The sequence below is a fragment of the Thermobia domestica genome, chromosome 16, assembly GCF_964235325.1.
Source record: "Thermobia domestica chromosome 16, izTheDome1.hap1.1, whole genome shotgun sequence".
Lineage (NCBI taxonomy): Eukaryota > Metazoa > Arthropoda > Insecta > Zygentoma > Lepismatidae > Thermobia > Thermobia domestica.
Window position 1 is genome coordinate 80,308,595 of NC_137469.1, and position 20,063 is coordinate 80,328,657.

Sequence of the window (20,063 nt, forward strand, 5' to 3'; positions counted from 1 at the left end):
TTTGACTATTATCGTTTCAACACTTTCTCCGAAGTGCAATGCAGTTGAAGTAGCACCAAACTTGTGCAAAATGTAACACAATTTGGGTAACACAAGGCCATTGCGTTGAATTGACACATCCATTTTTTAGTGTGTGACTGGTAACTCAGTTCCTGATATGAGAGACATAAACATAACCGAAGAATTTAATTTGGATCAGCATTTGCTACATGCTAGTATTGAGGTTGCAGTGCGAACTGACTTGCTTACTGTAGTTTTCTTTTGCAGCACTTCTTTCCATAACAGAGCACAATTAATTGCATATAAACTTCAATGATCTCGACCACTCTACGGAGCTCACTACAAACTTACCAGCGACAGGCACGTAGCCAGGATTTCGTAATGAGGGGAGGGTCCATGACATGAAATACTTTAGCTATCACACCAGAGATTCTATCATTCTAAACTATTTTAATGGCAACATATATTGGTTCGGGGGGGGGGGGGGGAAGTGACATGAAATACTTTGGTTATCATACCAGGGGCTCGATCAATCTAAACTATTTTACTGGCAACATACATTGGTTTGTTAAGACAATGAAATGAGGATATGTTAGTAAGTATTTTAATAACAAACTATCAAGAAATCTCGAGAAAAAGGATAAAAAAGTACTGAAAAAGATTTTACAATATTTACGTTCCTTCCTTGATTCATTTAAACATAACAATTTTCCTTTCATTATGACCTCAACTATTATAAAAAGTACATATACATTATTATAAAAAGTACATATCCAATATTGTCTTGTAAAATATTTTACAACACCTGCGTTCCTTTCTCTGTTGAATCAAATATTAACAAAACTTTCTTTCCACATAACTTTTTGCTTTTATTATTCCGTGAATTACTGTCTGTTCCAAAAGACAAGTTAAAGGCGCAGTAGAAAACTGTTCCTGAAATAACATGTTTGATACTACAGAGAAGCAATGACATAAAATTATGATAAAAAATCTCCACACCATTACAAAACGGCACTGTCCGAAAGCTTGAAATTTCTGAGAATTCCGTAACTTTTCTAGAAATTTCAAATTCCCTGTTTTTTCCAGGATGTCCCGCTCATTCATCATCATGTATTGCAAGTAATTCGGCTAATGCGTTTCTCTTAAGGCTGGAGTGGAGAGGGGTCATACCGATAAGTTCAAGTTTGTGTTGGCTACTGCTTATTTAACTTGTCATTTAGAACAAACAGTAAAACACACGTCAATAACTTTCTCATTCTGTCTAACAAATATTTGCAGTCCATAGGGTTAGCATGGAGCTAGATGGAAGTCGGAATGCTCCGTTACAATAATATCCATTTTTAACTTGACCCCTCCCCCTCCTGTCCCGTTTCTTCCACACAAAGCTCCTCATAAGAAAGAGTAACCAAACGCGTGCTGTAGCTTTTTATTGTTAACACTGATCCTTCTTTTTTTCGTTTCTTTCTGTTTCATCCTTCTTTATTTTTTCATTTCTGGTCTCGAAGGGGAGGGGGGAGCGGACCCCACTTTGGCTACGTGCCTGCCAGCCACCAACTAAGACAACTTTGTGCTGATACTCATGCAAAATGTTACTTTCAAATTACCTCCATAGTACCACTACTTTTATATTATATACAACAATATAAACCTTTATAAAGACCTTTCTTCCTAGAAAACTTATATTTTCTCTTGAAAATAGTTCACGTTTCTTTCACGCTTTTCACTATCCCACGATGGAAAGCTATTGAACTTTCGAATCTTAACTCAGCACAAATGGAGGAGAATCGACTCTCAGGTTCCTCACAAAAAGCCGAAAGGTGAAAACAACTTTTGCAAGATGAAGATGAACAGAAGTAGATTCATAGTTGACGCAAATTACTTGCAGGAGTCGTGAAACTTAAGTTTCTTCGCAATTTTACATAAAACAAACAATCTGAAGAAGTTTATCAGGAAAAATGTGTAACTATCAGCTACATTTTCCTTGGTCAGTAACCTGAAATGTTTACACTAATTTAAATATTCCTCTCTTTCGCTAGCATAAGTTAGCGAAAAGGATACTAACATAGAGTCATTCGATATGAAGAAAGTGATAAAAAAAAAATTAGAGTTTTACGCGAGGATTCGAAAAGTGGAGAGTATTTGAGGCTGTTTTTGATATTTTAATAAAGATTTTTATCTGTAAGTTGCGTAGTCGTTTTATTATTTTCCTTACATAGTATTTTACTCACATCTGCTACTGTGAGCATCTACGGAGTAACGAATTTCTTAACGTCAAATTTCGACTTCCTTTTCCAGTCAAGTAAGAACGCTCTTTTTTACGGCTGAATTTGTATGAAAAAAGATTTAGTTGGTAAAACCACTGTAAGAAATAATACTCATACACTTCTAGAACATCCATAGAAGATATGTATTTAGTTTGACTTTTATTATTTCAGTGCCGCCAACTACAAAAAAATTCTTGATAGTTAAATCTTGTCAGATACAAACGTAAACTTGCATACCTCAAAGGATAATTTACTATTTGCAAATTGGTTATAAATTAATGATATACAGACCATAATCCCACTGTTTGTCAAGATTACCTTTATTTATTTATAATAGTTACGTAAACCATGAAATCCGTAGTATATTTGGATATTTATTTATTTTACTTTAGGACACGTTACGCTTTTGGCCATTTGTAACATTTCCGTTCTTTATGAAACACTAAAATTTTCAAGGGAAGAGGTGTTTCACTGTAATCGATTGGCCTTTATGCTTAAGTGAGCGTGGATCCCGGTTCGAATATTAATGGAATGTAAGATGTTTAGTTGTTGATACAAGCCCTGAGGTTATTGGGGAGTTATTTAAATTTAGTTGAACTGATGGAACCAGTAAACATACATACTATGTATAGGTACTATAGCTATATACTTTCAATGGCCATTATACTCTTAACATAACAATATTATGTACGTAATTCAACGGCAAATTAAGTTGACTCACCTTGATGGCAGAGGATCTGATGTTAAAGAGTTGAATGAAAAGCAAAATCCTTCTTCTGTTCTTTGAAGTCTCATGATGTCCTGACAAGCATATTCTCTTCCTTTCCAGTAACAGTGTTCCAGAAGTTCATCAATTTCAGGCATCACCTTTTAATGTAAGAATAGAAATACCCATCCAGATATGTACGTACAATTGTTGTAGGATCAACAAGTTTAATCTATAATAGCCTATATATTAATATTTATAGATGTCAAATTTTGAAAAATGTACAATCACACAAAACTACTTTGTATATTGGGATAACTTTCGGCATCATAAAAACATTACTTATAGCAGGATTATATGAATTTGAATTTTTCGGATTTCTACCTGGATGATAAGGGAAAGGGAGATGAAATTTTTATTATTAACACGTGCTACTTTGGACCTACTGGGACTAAAGGAGCGAAATTGTATATATACATGTTGATTTCTTGATTTACATAATATCTAGCAGAAAGCTTCCTTTTTGTAATTTCTGTTTTTCTTTTCTTTTTTTCCCTTTTTTTAAAAGCCATTTCTACCTTGAAATGAGAGTTTTCGTCGTGGTGGGACATGTTGCCTCAACCTGTTCTGCGTTCAATATTCTGTTATGTATAATTTGAAAGGGTTTTCTCACTGACTAAAGGAATCGAACCAAAAGTGAAAAAAATAAAAAAATAAAAAAAAACTTGCATCAGAGCCTTCCATGTTCATGACATTTGCATGTATTGGAATTACTGTAGTTGCCTTATGGCTATATGCTTAAATTATTTAGTATATTTTGTTATATATTGCTTGCCAATTGCATGCTATTCTATATTCTCGACAATTTTGATAATGTTACAGTAACGTTGAGATATATTACTTGATGTGGATGAAGGACTAAGTATTTGTAAGTGTACTAAGTATTTCCTTCTGAACCCAACTACACGTGTAAATTGTCGTTTGAGAGAAGGGTCGTGACCACTGCCTTCCTCCCGTAGGGTGTCCAACCAATACAGGACTTCCTTACCTCAAGTTTAAGTGGTGAGGAACCACATACACGTTAGGTACCATACATCTATCCAGAACTCAATAGTACGTGTAGGTCACTATTGAGAGAAGGGCCGTGCCACAGCCCTCTTCCTGCAACAGAGCCTAAACTCTACCTTTCTCTGTTGCGACAGACATTATCGAAACCAATGACTGACATAGGTTGTATGAATACACAGATATGGTCATTTGGAAGGCTAAACTCTTCCTTGATATGGTCGGAAATTTTCTTCCTCAGTGCCTTGAAAAAGTGATATACCTAGTACTTATCTCCCGGAACCAATGGCATGCGCTAATTGACCATTAGGGAGGATATCGGATGCCTCACCTCTAGCGATAGGGTCGGAAGGTAGCCGCCTGGCCATGTTGTATCCAACTTCAAGAATATGTCTGAGGTACACACAGGATACCTAAGCTCTGGGGTGACGTGGACAAATCCGCAGATATAAATCCTATAGAAAATGTTTGGCAATTTCTAAAACTAAAATTGCACAAATGGCCATACAGATTCGTGATCAAACAAGAGTTATTGAGGCATTTATCGATGTCACTGATGATTGTCTTTTAGGGTTAAAGCATTAAGTACTGTCAAAGGAAGCTGTTTCAAATACTAATTACGGCATAAGGAATTCAGGCTCCTTCAAGTACTAATTCTAGCAAAAGGAGTTCGACCTCTATTAAGTAGTAATTCCAGCATAAGGAATTCAGATTCTACCAAGTACTAACTCTAGCACAAGAAATTCAGGCTCCTGAAAGTACAAATTCCAGCAAAATGAATTCAGGCTTCCTTGAGTACTAATTTCAGCATAATAAATTTAGGCTCTATCAAATACTAATTCTAGCACAAGGAATTCAGGCTCTATTAAATACTAATTCTTACATAAGGAATTCAGACGCTATCAAATATTAGTTCCAGTGTACGGAATTCAAGCTCCATCAAGTACTAATTCTAGCATTAGAAATTCAGGGTTTATCAAGTACTAATTCTAGCATAAAGAAATCAGGCTCTAACAAGTAATAATTATAATGTAAGGAATGCTTCTGTGCACTGGTCATGTCTGCCTTCTGTGAACTAATACATATCGATAGCCACAGACTTATTTTTGGGGTATCTTTTAGTTACTTTAGGTAAAAGTAAGTCTATCTACGGCAGCATTATGAAAATCATCCCCCTTTTCTACTAATACTACTTATACTTACAGTTAAAAAAGAATCTAGTTTCGAGTGTAGATACAATACTAACCTGTAACATTATATCCGAAATATTGACATTCTTTAGTTCCATGTGTTGAAGATTCAATTGACGAAGGAAAATTTTCATGTGGTTATAATATGGAAATTTCATCATAGAAAGCATCGTCATTGTGTTGCGAAATTCTTCCGATGTTTCGTTCGCTTCCACTTCATTCATTCTTGTATAATGAAAAATACAAAGAAGAAAAATAATTAAAACCAGAACTTGATTAAAACACAGGAAGAATTGGGAGCCAGATCAAACCATCTTTCTTTTCCAAATAGCCAATGTAAGGTAACTTATAATTTTGAATTTAAATTCTGCTAGTGTTATGGATTATTTGAAACAGTGGTGTACGTAGAAGTTCGTCAAGTAAAGGTTCAAGCTCCCAAGTTCATACGATTTCAGGTACGAAGGGTGATCAGAAAGTAATGCTACAAAGCCTGCAGTCAAACGTATATAATTATATTATTTCATACAACTAATACAGCCATCAGGTAGTATATATATTAGGTTATTTTCCGACATAATCTGCATATCGGTTGAGGCACTTGTCACATCATGGGATGAGTTTGAAGATTCCTTCCTGGTTAAAAAAAAAAATCCTATCCTTGCGTGTTCAACCACATTGTCACGAAAAGCTTCACCTCTTCGTCTGCAGAGAAGTAGTGGCCTCCTAGGTACTTCTTCAAGTGCAGAAACAGATGAAGGTCGCTTGAAGCGAGGTCTGGGCTGTAGAAAGGGTGGTCGATGATGTCCACGTGAGCTGTGTTCAAATCTGTTGATGCTGTGCGCTCCTCGTCAGCCATTGCGCTCCTCGTCGGTGACGTCTTCTCTAGCAGTCGCGAACTTTTGACAACATTCTGCGGTATGCTGACGATACATTACAGTCCTTCCGTAAACCGCTACCAGCCACCGGTGAATTTCAGCCGCGGTTACATGTTTTGCCCACAGAAATCGAGTAACTGAGCGGTCTTCGTCGCGAAACCAGTTTTCCAAACGAGTTGCCATGTATTTACCTACGACTAGCGCCGTAGATGGTGAGTGGCTGAAACTCTGCACAATTGCCAACTCCATGTATTAAAATTATCGCACACTTCTCATTTGTCTACAACACCTGAAACACCTGAAACACCTTGTAACTTTAGTTTCTGATCCTCCCTCGTACTTGTGTGTACATATATGTTTGGAGAATTTCCACTTTCCTTGTTTCTCGCAAAAATTCGCAAAATATCCTCTCTCTATTACTTACAGTTCCCGAGGTATGGCTTCTTAAATATTCCGAAATTCGAAGTTTTTGGTCAATATCTGGAGAAGGGTAGCCAGTTGGCCAGCAGCCAATTGATCAGTGGCCACCGGTTACTATTTAGTACCAAACAGTTCACCATCCTCTTAGATTTTGATCAACACCAATATGATCTCTCTATGATTTATGGTTCCCGGAATATGGCTCCTTAAATAACTCGGGAACGGTAAGTCATAGAGAGATGATATTGGTGTTGATCAATACCTAAGAGGATGGTAAATATTTTGGTACCAAATAGTAGCCAGTTGGTCAGTGGCCATCAATTAATATCGGTACCAAAATGTTTACCATCCTCTTAGGTATTGATCAACACCAATATCATCTCTCTATGACTTACGGTTCCCGAGATATGGCTTCTTAAATCTCTCGAAATTTGAACTATTTTTTGGCCAATATCTCGAGAACGGTAAGAGTGACGCGAAAAGTGTAATCACTTTCTCAGATAGTTTTTGACTGCAGGGTTCAAAATTGAAAAAAAAAAAAAAAAAAACGCAAATAACAGACACACAGACACACACACAGACAGAGAATTCAGTAACGAATTTTTTAAGTTCGTTGATAAAATTTAGAGCAGTAATAACGAGTACTTTTTAGTTTATTGATCATCTTGGTACTAATCTGAAATTTATATTATACAAAGTGTACACACACAAAATTAATAACACGGTAATGTAAATATCCAGTAATGAGTCATACGAGTTACAAACAGTGGATGTGGCGTCCCTTCGTCTAGGAGCCCTGGTATATTGCACCACTTTCACCACCGATTGTTACAGCTTTGTGGATATGACTTTTACAGGTAATAGTCATGTGGATTCATACCAACAAGGTTGTCTAAGAGAGTTCGATCTCGTTCCAATCATCTCTATTTAATGTTCTAAGAGAATTGATCATACGAGTTCTCTGTTAGTATTCTAATTTACCCAACTGATATAATATACAAGGATTTATTAGTTTACATAAAATCAAAGAGAATTATGTACTTATCATTACATCGTACATTGGAATTCTCCATAGAAATAAATGTTTCTTTTCTTTCTATAAAGTTGCTCGATATATATCAATTGTGATTATTTTTAGGCATGTTCCTTGCGTCATTTAGCTATATTTTGAAGGATCCTCTTGGCAACAATAACTTCAAGTAAGTTTAATCGCTTGTTGACGATATGATAAGATTTGAGCGATTCAGGTATAAGTGCGTTTTTCCTCATTAAGAAATATAAACTTCCTGTCATTTATGTTCAATATTACTGGATGCGGTGGCAATGCTTATACTGCTACCGCATAAATGAAAAGCACCCTTTTTCTTTAAAATTTTATATTAATTTTTGAAGTTAGAAAATAAGCGGTTAGCCAACTCTACAATCTATAGAAGTAGCCACGCATGGTGTTTCTGTATCATTAATTACTGTCAATTTTTAGGTGGATAATTATTTATATTGAACAAATATTTTTTAAGTTATTGCGTAGACATGAAATGCACTAAGTATATTATGTACGAAACATCATGAAATCGTTAAAAATACAGATGGTTGATTCCTCTATATCTGTCCGATTTTAAACCTTCACACTTCCTCACAGAATAGACCAATCCCAATGATTCAAACAGCATTTTTATCGTGATTTCGTACTAGATTTAATGATTTTACTGTTGACCTAATGATCTAGTATGTACTTCGCGTAAATTCGCACAGTCTTAAGATTTTTTTTTTTTTTTTTTGATGTTTCACTTTTGATTCAGACAGATGACAAGGAAATGGCTCTTCAAACAACAGGAAGAAGTATATTGCAAATCGAAACAAATATAGAAACTTCCAATTATTCTTTTTTTCTCTCTGTAACTGAGTGAAACCTTTACTGTGGAATTGTCATAGGTGAACAGCAACTATCCTTGGTCCGTTATCTCCTTTTGTTAGCTGACATGAAACGAGATGAGATCAGTAGCGTAACTTAAAAATGTCGGGTCCTCCCGCAGGATTATTTTTGGGCCCTTCCCATGCTCATACACTTCCCACTGTAACTTATAGTTTTTTGGTATTTTCTTCGCGGTGGGCCCCTAAACTCTGCGGGTCCCCCGTACTGCAGGTCTCTCAGTTACGCCACTGGATGAGATTGAGAGTTAGTAGCAGACCCAGGTAATTTGCTGAAGCAAGCGGAGAAATAAATATCCAGTATATATACGTTTCGTCACGCACCCAGTCACAGCCTTTTCTTATTTTCCAATGAATTTGAACATAATGGGCCTTATGCAGAGTCGTTGTGACGCGTGATTAGTGCCATACTCAAGAGTTTGACTAACATGTTTCCTGCAGTAGTCAGGCCTTTAGTATGAAGCTAATCATACGTCGAAACGACTCTGCATAAGGCGGAATATGAACAAAACGCATGTACAGATCGAAGCAGTGAATGTGTTAAAAAAAAAAAAGTTTTAGTTCCAAATTACGAACAAACTCTTGCGCCGCACCCACAAGATTTTTAGTTTGATAGAAACAAATTAAAATAAACATTTCACTCTTTTTATTATCAAAAAGTAATACGCAATTAAAACATTGAGATGGAAGTTAAAATTTTTAATCTCTGAAACTTAATTGTTTGTTTCAAATGTGTTTGTGCAAATGAAACCAAGCAACTCACTCCCGCCTTCCTTCCGTGTTTGTGACCTAGTCAAAGGCAGTCCCCACAATAAAATAATAATAATAATAATAATAATAATAATAATAATAATAATAATAATAATAATAATAATAATAATAATAATAATAATAATAATAATAATGGAACTATATTGTGAATAGAATGGAGCACATCCCTTTATGATAGAGTTCATAAAAGATTTTAACTGAAAGGAAATCAATCAAAAAATATCGAGACTACCCTGAAATGTCCCGCCATTGATATGCACGCCACTCACATACATTTTTGAAAGTCGACGCCGTTGCTATCTGCTCCTGATATTCAATCCAACTCGCTCTCTTCCTTCTCCGCTACTTGTCTAAAACAGTCTAAGTGACATAATATACTCTCCATTCAAACAGAAAAAGTAGGAACAATATTTACAAGCGTTATAGCTCTAAAAGCGTATCTTTCACTCGTTTGTTTTGAAATGCTTTTGTAGAGTCTGAATTAAAAAAAAATCACAAAATGCTCCCATAGCTTCATAAACGTCGTTATTTTGCATTCTTTCCCTTCTTCAAAGACTGCGTATCACATCAAGATAGGAAGATGCTCCTTATGAAATCTATGGAAATTTTCAATAACGGCAGATTTTGTGCTTCCTGAAGTCTGTAATGCGGGCGCAGAGCTCAAAAAACTACTAACAGAAATGAGTGTTATTCAATGATTCATTTAATTTTTTTCTAGTATTGAAAGCAAATATTCTAGAGCAGCGTTTCCCAACCGGTGTGCCGCGGCACACTGGTGTGCCGCGAATGGGCCGCTGGTGTGCCGCGAAGAAATCAAAACAAATTATAAATTCTATAGAAATCAAATCCAAGACATAGGGGAAAATGTATATTTGTATTTCACATTACTATGAACCACTACTATAAATCTACAATTTTAAGTTTCATACTGTGTTACTTTTCTGTACATTTTTAATGATGGAAAACGTATTTATCATTATCATGACCATTACTGCTTCATTATTGCTGCAGACTATTTCGTAACTTGAAATTTTAACATATCATTCAATCAATTCAACAAAGCAAATATGCATACATTTGTGTTTTAAAAGTATAGGAGATTTGTTTATTTATTCATTATTTAGTGATCTTCCCTTTTAGTTAAAGGTTAGGTACAGTGTTCGAAAGAGAAAGTGGATTTTTAAAAACCCGAGTCCTATATTTCATTGTAATTGTTTTCCATTTTAAAATTAGTATGAAAAATAAGCATAACAATTTACGACGGGCAAAAATCAGTGATCGAGCTTTCTTCTCTGTAAGGAGATCAGTAATCACATAAAAATACCATTGTATTTTATATTTACAAATAATATATATATATATATATATATATATATATATATATAGATAGATAGATAGATATATATAGATAGATAGATAGATAGATAGATAGATAGATAGATAGATAGATAGATATAGATATAGATATAGATATAGATAGATAGATAGATAGATAATGGGTGTGCCGCGAGAATTCAAGTTACACCTATAGTGTGCCGCAAGTTGAAACAGGTTGGGAAACGCTGTTCTAGAGGCATCATTTGGGCAGGACATGAGATGTAATTTCCCCCCCTCTGGAGTTTGATAAACACATATTTTTTGATCAAATGTGTGCTAAAACATTGGCATAAAAAGTGGAACTCTTATGTCGGCGGAGATTCCCCTGAACAAAATCTAAAATGGCGCTGCTTTTAGCAACAAACCTATAGAGTTACGATAGCCCATTGCTAGAGCTTACATTTGGTTTCAAGAGTTCGAAGGTTTGATCCCAAGTCAAGTGCGTTCATAGTGCGGATGACATTGAGAGAGAGAGACAGGCCCGCAACCAGCCACAGAGTTTTTTTGGGGGGGGGCATGAATATGTTAAGGGGGGCCAAGTCGCCAAAATTATCTTACGAATATCTAAATTGTGTTTTTTGAATTAATAATAGGAATTTGTATTGAGGCCTGGGGGGCCACGAAAAGTTAAGGGGGGACAGGCCCCCTAGCCCCCTCTAGTTGCGGGTCTGGAGAGAGAGAGATTCAAATATGGAGATTAAGGCGAATGATATGCAAGTGTAGAATTGAGAAAAATGATAGGACATAATCCATATTAAGACGAAATTTGTGATTTTGTGAAACAGAAGAAGAAAAGTTTTCGAACGCAAGGACCATATCAGCAAGGGCGCCGATCCTGAGGGGTTGGGGGGCCCGGGCCCCCCAAAGCTCATGTGGGGCCCCTATAGTATTTATGAATATACAATATTTAGCATAATTTGAATGCAATTTGTCTTAAAATTCTCATTTATATACCTTCTGCATCTGAATGCCCTCCCCAATTTACAGAGAAATCTGCGCCCTTGCATATCAGGCAGTTGTCGAATTAAGGTGGAGAACTGTTTTTAGAACATCAGATGATTACGAAGAGAGAGTAAGATCTTAAGATCTACGGAATTAAGAATTTAAAAAAAATCACTTCCGTGATGGGTTTCGACCCACGAATCTCTTAGATATCGAACTATGAGTATTCATTCAGCCACGGAGAACTCTACGCAATCATTCATATAACTTAGTTACAGAGTGCATAATGAACTTTCCCTTGTTTAGGAACACTTTTTAAGGCAGTAAAAGTTTGTTACCACTGTGTTAATTGCGTTATATTTGATAGAACAGTCTGATAAAGTAGTGCCAAGTTCACAGACATAAATCACCTTTTGCAAAGCTCTAGTGGAAAATGAAACAAATCGTCGTAAACATATTAAACTTTTGAAAAGAAAATATATTACTTATATCCCTACTGCAGACCATCGGAGGCAAAGGAAGACCCTCTGCAGGCGCCTTTACGAACGCTATCCGCGAAAATGTGGAATTTTGTTTCCACACTCGAAAAAGCATGGATTTATTTATTAGATTGCGGCAAAATCGACCCATAACGTGCACCCACGAGACGCAGAAACCTAACCTGACTTCATTCGTCATGCAAAGTAAGTAGAACTGTTTTTAGATCTTGAAGGGATCTCGAAGGGATTTCTGTTTGTTTCGGGATATTGCTACGAAGACAAATTAACGATTCGGCAGGTACCTAGAAACTGTAAAATCAACTCCACACTTTATTAGCAACATATCCTCACACCAATTTATGCAGAAGATCTGGCCCATTTGTATAGAAATACCAGGGTGCGAATTGGCGGGGGGGATGCCAGGGATTTCCCCCCCTGACAAAAATCTTTCCCACCCTGGAGAAGAAAAATTTTATCCCTGGCAGGGATAACTTTTTCCCCCTCTGGAGTATTTTTAAATGGACATAAAGATAAGATAGAAAAAGGGAACAATTCTTACTTTGCGTAGCTAACCTAAATATTACTTGAGTGAAAATTTATGAAAGATCTCACATCTCAACTGTTTTGTACTTGTTAGTGTATATATATATATATATATATATATATATATATATATATATATATATATATATATATATATATATATATATATATATATATATATATATATATATATATGTGGGGGGGGGGAGGACTCGGTGCGCATATGGGTGAAATTCATCCCCCCCTGGGAAAATTTTTCAATTCGCACACTGAGAAATACGATAAATCAAGTTCTTTGTATATGGAAAAGGCTTCATCACATACATTCCATTCTACACAGAGATTTCAGCAACAGATGGCGGCAGACACCGACATCCAGGCTATTCCCTTCCAGGACGCATATTTTCGAAATACACTTAGCCCTAGCAAGAAGGCATTACGTTTGGCAACATCGCACGGAAACAGATGAATGCTGAATTGCATTCTAACCCGTTCCTACTACTTTTACTACTACTACTACTACTACTACTTTTGCTATGGATCTGTATAATACAAGGGCAAACTTATTTTAATGAAAGAAGTTTAATGAAAATTTTAAAAAATAATCGTTAAATCACTTTTTGAATATTATTTTTAATCTTATTTTAACGAAAGGAGTGTTATAAAAATTTTAAAAATAAAAAGAACTTTCCTTAGGCAGGGTTTGAACCCACGCCAAAAGCGATTTTCCTTACTACCAAGTTACCCTAGTTCACTCGGCTACGAGGGACGACAGTATCTGACGTTTACCTTATGCTATATGTAGGTCATGACTCGTGATGTCACCAGCAAGATCGCGATATAGACGTCATTCATTTTGCCCACATTTTTGCCAAGCGTAACCCCGTTCACAATGCCTTATGGCTAGAGTTCAGTGTATTTCGAAAATACGCTTCCAGGGCATACCAGTGAGTTCACCTGATACCTGTCTCATGGACATTTAAAGGTTGTGGCCTGTTAAAGAGAGCTCTTGCATTGCGTCGTGTCATTACTGTCCATTGCCTCTCGAAAGGCTGCCAGGAGGAGTGGCTCAAGATTCTCGTTCCTGTACTTCGATGGAGATTTTTAGGGATTTAGATTTCTGGGCTTTCAGCATCTAAGGCCAGTTAGACCGTCGAGCACACTATCCTAGGAAAGGGAAGGAAGGAAGCGGCCTGGGACCTATAAGTTAGGTACCACCCCGGCAATTGCTTGGTGTGAATGAGGAAAACCCAGAAAAACCTTTTTACACTTTTTCCAGCTAGTGCCTCCACCGGGAATCGAACCCGGGACCGCTAGCACCGAAGGCGAGAGAGTTAGCGATTACGCTAAGCGGGGACACGATGGAGATTTCTGTAGTAAAAGTTACGATGCAGGACTATTGCCAAGACACATGGTGCTTACATCGAGGGCAGCTAATGATGATTACGTGGTTTTTCCTAAGGTAAGTGAGACGTCAAAATCGGTCACATATAGAGTAATTAACCTTGTGTAGAATTTAAAAGAAATTTAAAAAAAACACTAATCATAGGTTCTCTTATGCTGAGGACAAATTCCATTATTACTAGACATCTTTCCTAGTAGCAGAAACAACTTGCAAGCCCCTTGCTGTAAGCTTGAGTTGCAAGTCGGCCAGGCTTGCATCCAGATTGATTGGAAAACGTGCAAGTATGCTGCAAGCTGGATTCCAGTAACGAAGTTACATGGAGTAATCTTGCATTCAGTGTTTCATTCAAGCTTGACGCAAGCGTTTTACGTTGGTAGCAAGTCAATAGCCAATGAACGGTCAGTGATGTAATGACGCTCTGCGAAGGGTCTAAAGCATCGCTTTCAAGTACAACAAAAGGCCGATTGTATGAAAACATGCGATTCAAGTCGAAGCTTAGAAAGCCAAAAGCCAAGCATGCGCCAACTGGCCGAAATCTTTCTTGCTACTAGGGTTATATCCCAAATAGCATTTTGGTTTGGCAAATGGTTGGGCCAACCGACCATAGTTTGTTGGCCAACGGTGATTTTGGCGGTACTACAAATCGTTATGCCAACAATTATTTGCAACGTCGGGCCAACAGAAGATTGTGTACAGTTGGCCAACAAACCAATGGACGACAGTGTGCCAACCATGGAGGAGTTGGGCCTACGAAATTCCAACATAATGCCAACGAGAAAATCACAGTTGGCCAATGATCGTTCCCCTTCGACCTACCTACTATGGTGTGGTTGGGCCAATGGAATGCCAACAAAACACCAACGTGAAGAAAAAACAGTTGGCCAACGATCGTTATCCTACGGAACGCCACCATTGTGACAACAAAATAGAACATCGTCTTTCGATGCGTTGCCGAAACAACGATGCACCTACGTTGAATCAATATTTTGTTTTCGCTTGTTGGCATCAATGGTTGATGGACTGTCGAATTTGCCGTTGGCATTTTGATAGTGGCTTTGCCAACGGTGCTTACAAATAGACAACGGTTGGCGCACCGTTTGACGACGAAAATGTTACTTGGGATGTTGTTAATTCACTGTGAAATCAACAATTATTAGGCTGCTTACCTTTTTAGAAGAAGCTCCACTTTATGCTTTTGTACCTTGTTCACATTGCAAACAGTGACGGCAGGAAAGAGAACCTCCCACAACGGGTAATTAGGATTGTCAACCACTGTACTTGTTGGACTATTGCGAAACTTTACCCATAATTCCCACATGATGACAGAAGCAACACTGATAGCTGATATACATATCAAGAACCATACAAGTCTAAAAAAAAAAAAAGAATCGATTTATGTATTAATTAAAAGCTCTAATTGTGTACATTTACTGATTTTATTTCTTTCGGTTTAACCTACCAACCCCTTACCTAACGTTCATTGAGCAGCAAGCGATAGCAGTTAGCATCAGGCAGACAGCGCATGTAGCGACATCTATTAGCGCGACTTTTAACTATTAGGAATTAGTGTTACAAGAATTAGGAATTAGCTATCATAAACACAAAACTTCACTTTAAAGAAATAAACATTGACTTTCATTAAAAAATAAATGGCGGGGTTGGTAGGTTGAATGTAATACTAAGTCAAAACATAATATTTGATGTAGAATACCAGAAGTTCTACCTATGCGAGCAAAATAATATTGTAGAAGAATCAGAGTTCGTTTATACTGCTATAGGGTTGCCATATTTTAAAATTAGAAAAGTGAGGATTCTAAACCGTAAGTACTGATATGAGCTTGTATATTACAAATACTGACCTGGGATCATTCGGACCATTTTTGTAGTGGTTTCTTCGTTAAGTGACACTTCCAATGTACTTTTCTAACGAAACTAAATTAAAGCAAATTTAGTTTTTGCTTTTAATGTTTTATTAAGTTCAACAAATGTGAGTCTCGAATTGTGAAATAAGTATTAAGTAAGTACTACAGTAAGATATCTGTAATTATAAGGGTATCTGTAAGGCAAGTTTTTCACACATACACACACAAAAAAGCGACATATGGCAGATATTGTTCATACGGTTTCTCTCTAAGAAACACGAAATAATCTCTAAATTTTTATCATAAGAAAGCTAAAACACTGTGCATTAGAGCAAATCTCTTATTAGCAAACGGGTCTGTGCACGCGCACTGGGTAAATAGCTTACAGCCTGAGCCTGAGCGCGAGTCCAAATTTAACGCAATCGCGATTGATATTGACACAGATGTAGCCATTTACGTTGAATATAACAACACTTGATCAACAAAGTCTTCTTAGATTTTTCTCCAATCCAGAAAAACGGATGGTTTTTCGTGATTAAAAGATGATTAAACGGGAATCAAATACAGAATATGAAAATTGGGTGGTACCAGCTAAAATTGGGCAATATAGCAACCCTATACTACTATTACTACTACTACTACTACTACTACTACAAGAACATAGAACAACTTGTACTTACTGATAAGGCGTCTACTACTGCATGGAACATGTGGCTTGAGCTGCTTTGCGCGTATATCTCGCCCGATATCATTACTTGGCAACACACAAGCCATTGTTTCGGCAATTCCATCGCCGGGCCATCTCCAAATCGCTCGGTAATTTGGTGGATCGTATACACTTTTAGCCAATCTAAACATCTCGAGGCGATGAGATTGCCTGCAATCTGGTCGAAACGATTAAGATTCGATTTACATTGAAGTTGCACCACCCGATCGTGACGTAATATAACGTGGTATTATCATGGCGGTGTGTCAGCTGTGAGGGAAAGGGTGTTTTTCTGTGAATTGTGATAAAGAAGGAATAAAACGAGTTCTGTGAGGCTTCTAACCTCTTCCCTCACTGATGCTCGCTCAGCTATGTTTCGTAGCGTACCGTAAGATGGGGTTAGTTTGCACATCAGGGTTACTTTGCACAAAATATGAAGAGTTTCATAGTCCTCTATCGGCAAAACCATGAACAGTAAAGAGGAAGTTTCAACTGCCACCGTAAGATAGAACATCTAACTGTAGTTTGGAAAATGAAATGAAATGAAATCTTCGAGTTTTACGTCCCACGCTTATGCCGGTTATGCTAAAGGAGACGGTGATGATGAGGAATGAATGAAATAGTGGAATGAAGAAAGTGGGAGGAAACGGGAGTACCCCGAGAAAACCCACGCACACGGTGTTTGTCCACCACAAAGTTCACTTGGCGGAGGCTGGGATCGAACCCGGGACCCCAAGCACCAGAGGTGAACGCTCTACCACTGAGCCACCGAGGCCCCAACTCTAGTTTGGCTATAGTGTTGATGGTTAACATCAGTTCTAATTACTGGGAGGGTTCGTTGTTATAGACGTATGGAAAGCAGTCACTGTAAAGGCTGGCAAAATTTGAAGGATATCACCTACAAGAGTTTCCGTCAAAGTTAAGTCAGTTTCGTAGAATACTATTGTGTATAATGGGACTTTGATGCAATAGTTGAAATGTGAAACGTTTTAAAGTCATAAAAAAAAAGTAAAACTGGGAGAAGATGGTTTCAGCCTCTACTAGGGGTTATTTTGCACAGGTCCAAAATACCGCTTAGATAGGAAATTATTACTACTGGAACCTCCTGCATTTTAAATTTAGGTAAATTTCCTATTTAGATAGATGCCGGAATGAATTTCTTCTTGTGAAATAAAATATGAACAGTGGAGTGGTTTGTGTTTGAGAAAAGTGGTTTGAGAGGGGCTTCACTCACAAAGGCTTCGTTTCTTTTAGAAATCACTAGACTTTTTTTGGGGGGAGGGGGGCTTGCAACTTATACGCATAGGAATGACTAACATTAGTTTTTTTTTAAAAAAAGAAAGAAATCATGCAATTTGGGTGGGCTTTAACCTGAAAATCCCAAACCCCGTAAATCTTCCACTGATTACGGTTGGGATGATTGGACGTAAGGAATAACTAAAGCAAATCAGTTCAAGGGGATTTTTTTTTCTGTTCCTGAGTTGGCATTTTTGTGTGACATGCTAAACTATTAGAGTGTGGTTCCTGTGCCGGTACCAGAAAATACATAATTTTCTTTACAAATATCGATAATTCAAACTAAGTACTGATACCGGTACCATCATTCTAATATCAATATTTGTAGACTGCATGTAGTTTTGTGTAGAAAGTAAAATGTGTAAATACTGAAGGGAAAACATTGCACAGAAACATGGAAGCACGAAAACATGGAAGTATGTACTATTTTTTTCTTTTCTTTATTTTTGCTATAATACTAGCTGTAATGAGAGGTAAGCACGATATGAAATCCTAGGGAGGGATGGAATAAGGGTAACTGACCCCAGGAAGATTTTATACGACACAGTTAGTTAAGTACAGTAATAGCGGAACTCCTTTTCGCCAGCATTGTCATTTCAGATTTTGTTTGGGAGAGGGGACGGGGCAAAAACAATATGATATAAAATGGAACTTTACGTTAGTAGTTGAGGCAACAATATATTTTGGCAAAAAGTAAATTAGAAAAAGCGAGAATAGGTCACTAGAAGGAGGCCATCCCCGACAAACATGCAAAGGAAACATGTAATTACATTAAAATAGCGCAATGAGATTTAGTATTACTTTGTATCTGAAGGCACAACGTATTTAAATAATCAAAGTAATACTCTAAAAAGGAGAAAATATGTCCTTTGTTTCCAGAAGTTCGTTCTGTACACAATGTATTAGAAATATAATAGTTTCAAACCTTCAAATATTAATACGTGCAAGTTGTTTCTGGAGAGGAAGATAGTTGCGGCGGACTCATACATTTTCTTATACACAATCTTCCCCTTTACTCTATATACACATACATTTTTTGGTGTTTTCCTTTTATTTTTCCCATTTTATATTTTCTTCTGCAATCTTTGTATGTTTCCCGATTATTTGGATTGCAGGCCCTTTTTAACTTATCGAACTCTGCTCCAATTTCGATCTACTGTATCTTCCCAATTTTGACCTATCCCATTTTTTACGTTTGCCTATTGTGATCTTCCGCTACATCTGTTTTACCTATTTATACAATTTTACTATTTAATACAACTGTGCTATCAAACAAAATATCCAAATTAGTATATTTTCTGTCTCGTTTTGACTCGATTTCAGCACACGGAGCTTTTTTTCTTCTACGTGCTTTATTGTCAATCCCTCGCCTAAACTACTTTCTACGGTGCTTTCCATCTTGGAATGAGACTCCACTGCTGAAGAAATATGATCATATCCTCAAAATGGGTTTGGAGTCAATTTTGAACTGCTCCTTGAGTGACGAATCTTGGATGCAAGCATCCTTACCTATTGGATTAGGAGGCCTTGGTATTCGACGAACCGTTGATATGGCGATTCCTACCTTTTTAGCGTCCTACCACTGATTCCTTCGTTTAATCGAGGCTCTCCTTCTTCAAGGCTACCACCTGGACCCAGATGGGATAGTTGAAGAAGGCTCTACCAAATGGATAAATATAGCAGATACGGACCTTCCAGAAATCAGCAAAAGAGGTTCTCAGGCATTTTGGTACACACCAATAGCAGTACATTTCATAAATTTCTTTTACAATCCATTGCTGTTCCAGAGGATAAAGCTAGACTTCTTGCTGCATCATCTCCCCATGCTGGTGCATGGTTAAATGCGTTACCTTTCCCCCAATTAGGTCTTCACATGTCTAATGAAACCTTTCGAATCGCAGTAGCCCTAAGACTAGGTTCAGCTGTTTGTGAGCCACATCACTGTCCAACTTGCGGGGATCAAGTTACCCAACGCGGCCTGCATGGCCTCTCATGCATGAAGAGCATAGGCAGAAACACCAGACATTCATCTGTTAATGACATCATTTTGCGAGCTCTCACGACGGTAGGAATTCCTTCGATTCGTGAACCGTCAGGCTGTTGTCGTTCCGATGGTAAACGACCTGATGGCATGACATTATAATACCTTGGATGAGAGGCAAATCTCTAGTATGGGATTTTACATGTTCGGACACATTCGCCCATTCAAGCCTCCCATTGACCATTGTGAATG

The 20,063-nt window shown here is 37.3% G+C and overlaps 1 protein-coding gene across 4 annotated transcripts in view; it reads right to left on the reverse strand.

Moving 5' to 3' along the window:
- The window catches only part of LOC145673195 (sodium channel protein Nach-like), a 77,856-nt gene that overhangs the window by 34,568 nt on the left and 23,225 nt on the right, over window positions 1–20,063 (reverse strand). For 2 of the 4 annotated variants that reach the window (XM_081742663.1, XM_081742662.1), the window contains exons 2-4: window positions 15,133–15,336; window positions 5,282–5,450; window positions 2,986–3,131 (exon numbers count right to left, since the gene is read on the reverse strand). In XM_081742663.1, the coding sequence (XP_081598789.1) occupies window positions 2,986–3,131; window positions 5,282–5,450; window positions 15,133–15,336 (519 nt within the window). Of the gene's footprint in view, window positions 1–2,985; window positions 3,132–5,281; window positions 5,451–15,132; window positions 15,337–16,508; window positions 16,945–20,063 lie in introns of those variants that run through there. The other 2 variants (XM_081742664.1, XM_081742665.1) reach the window with 2 other exon arrangements.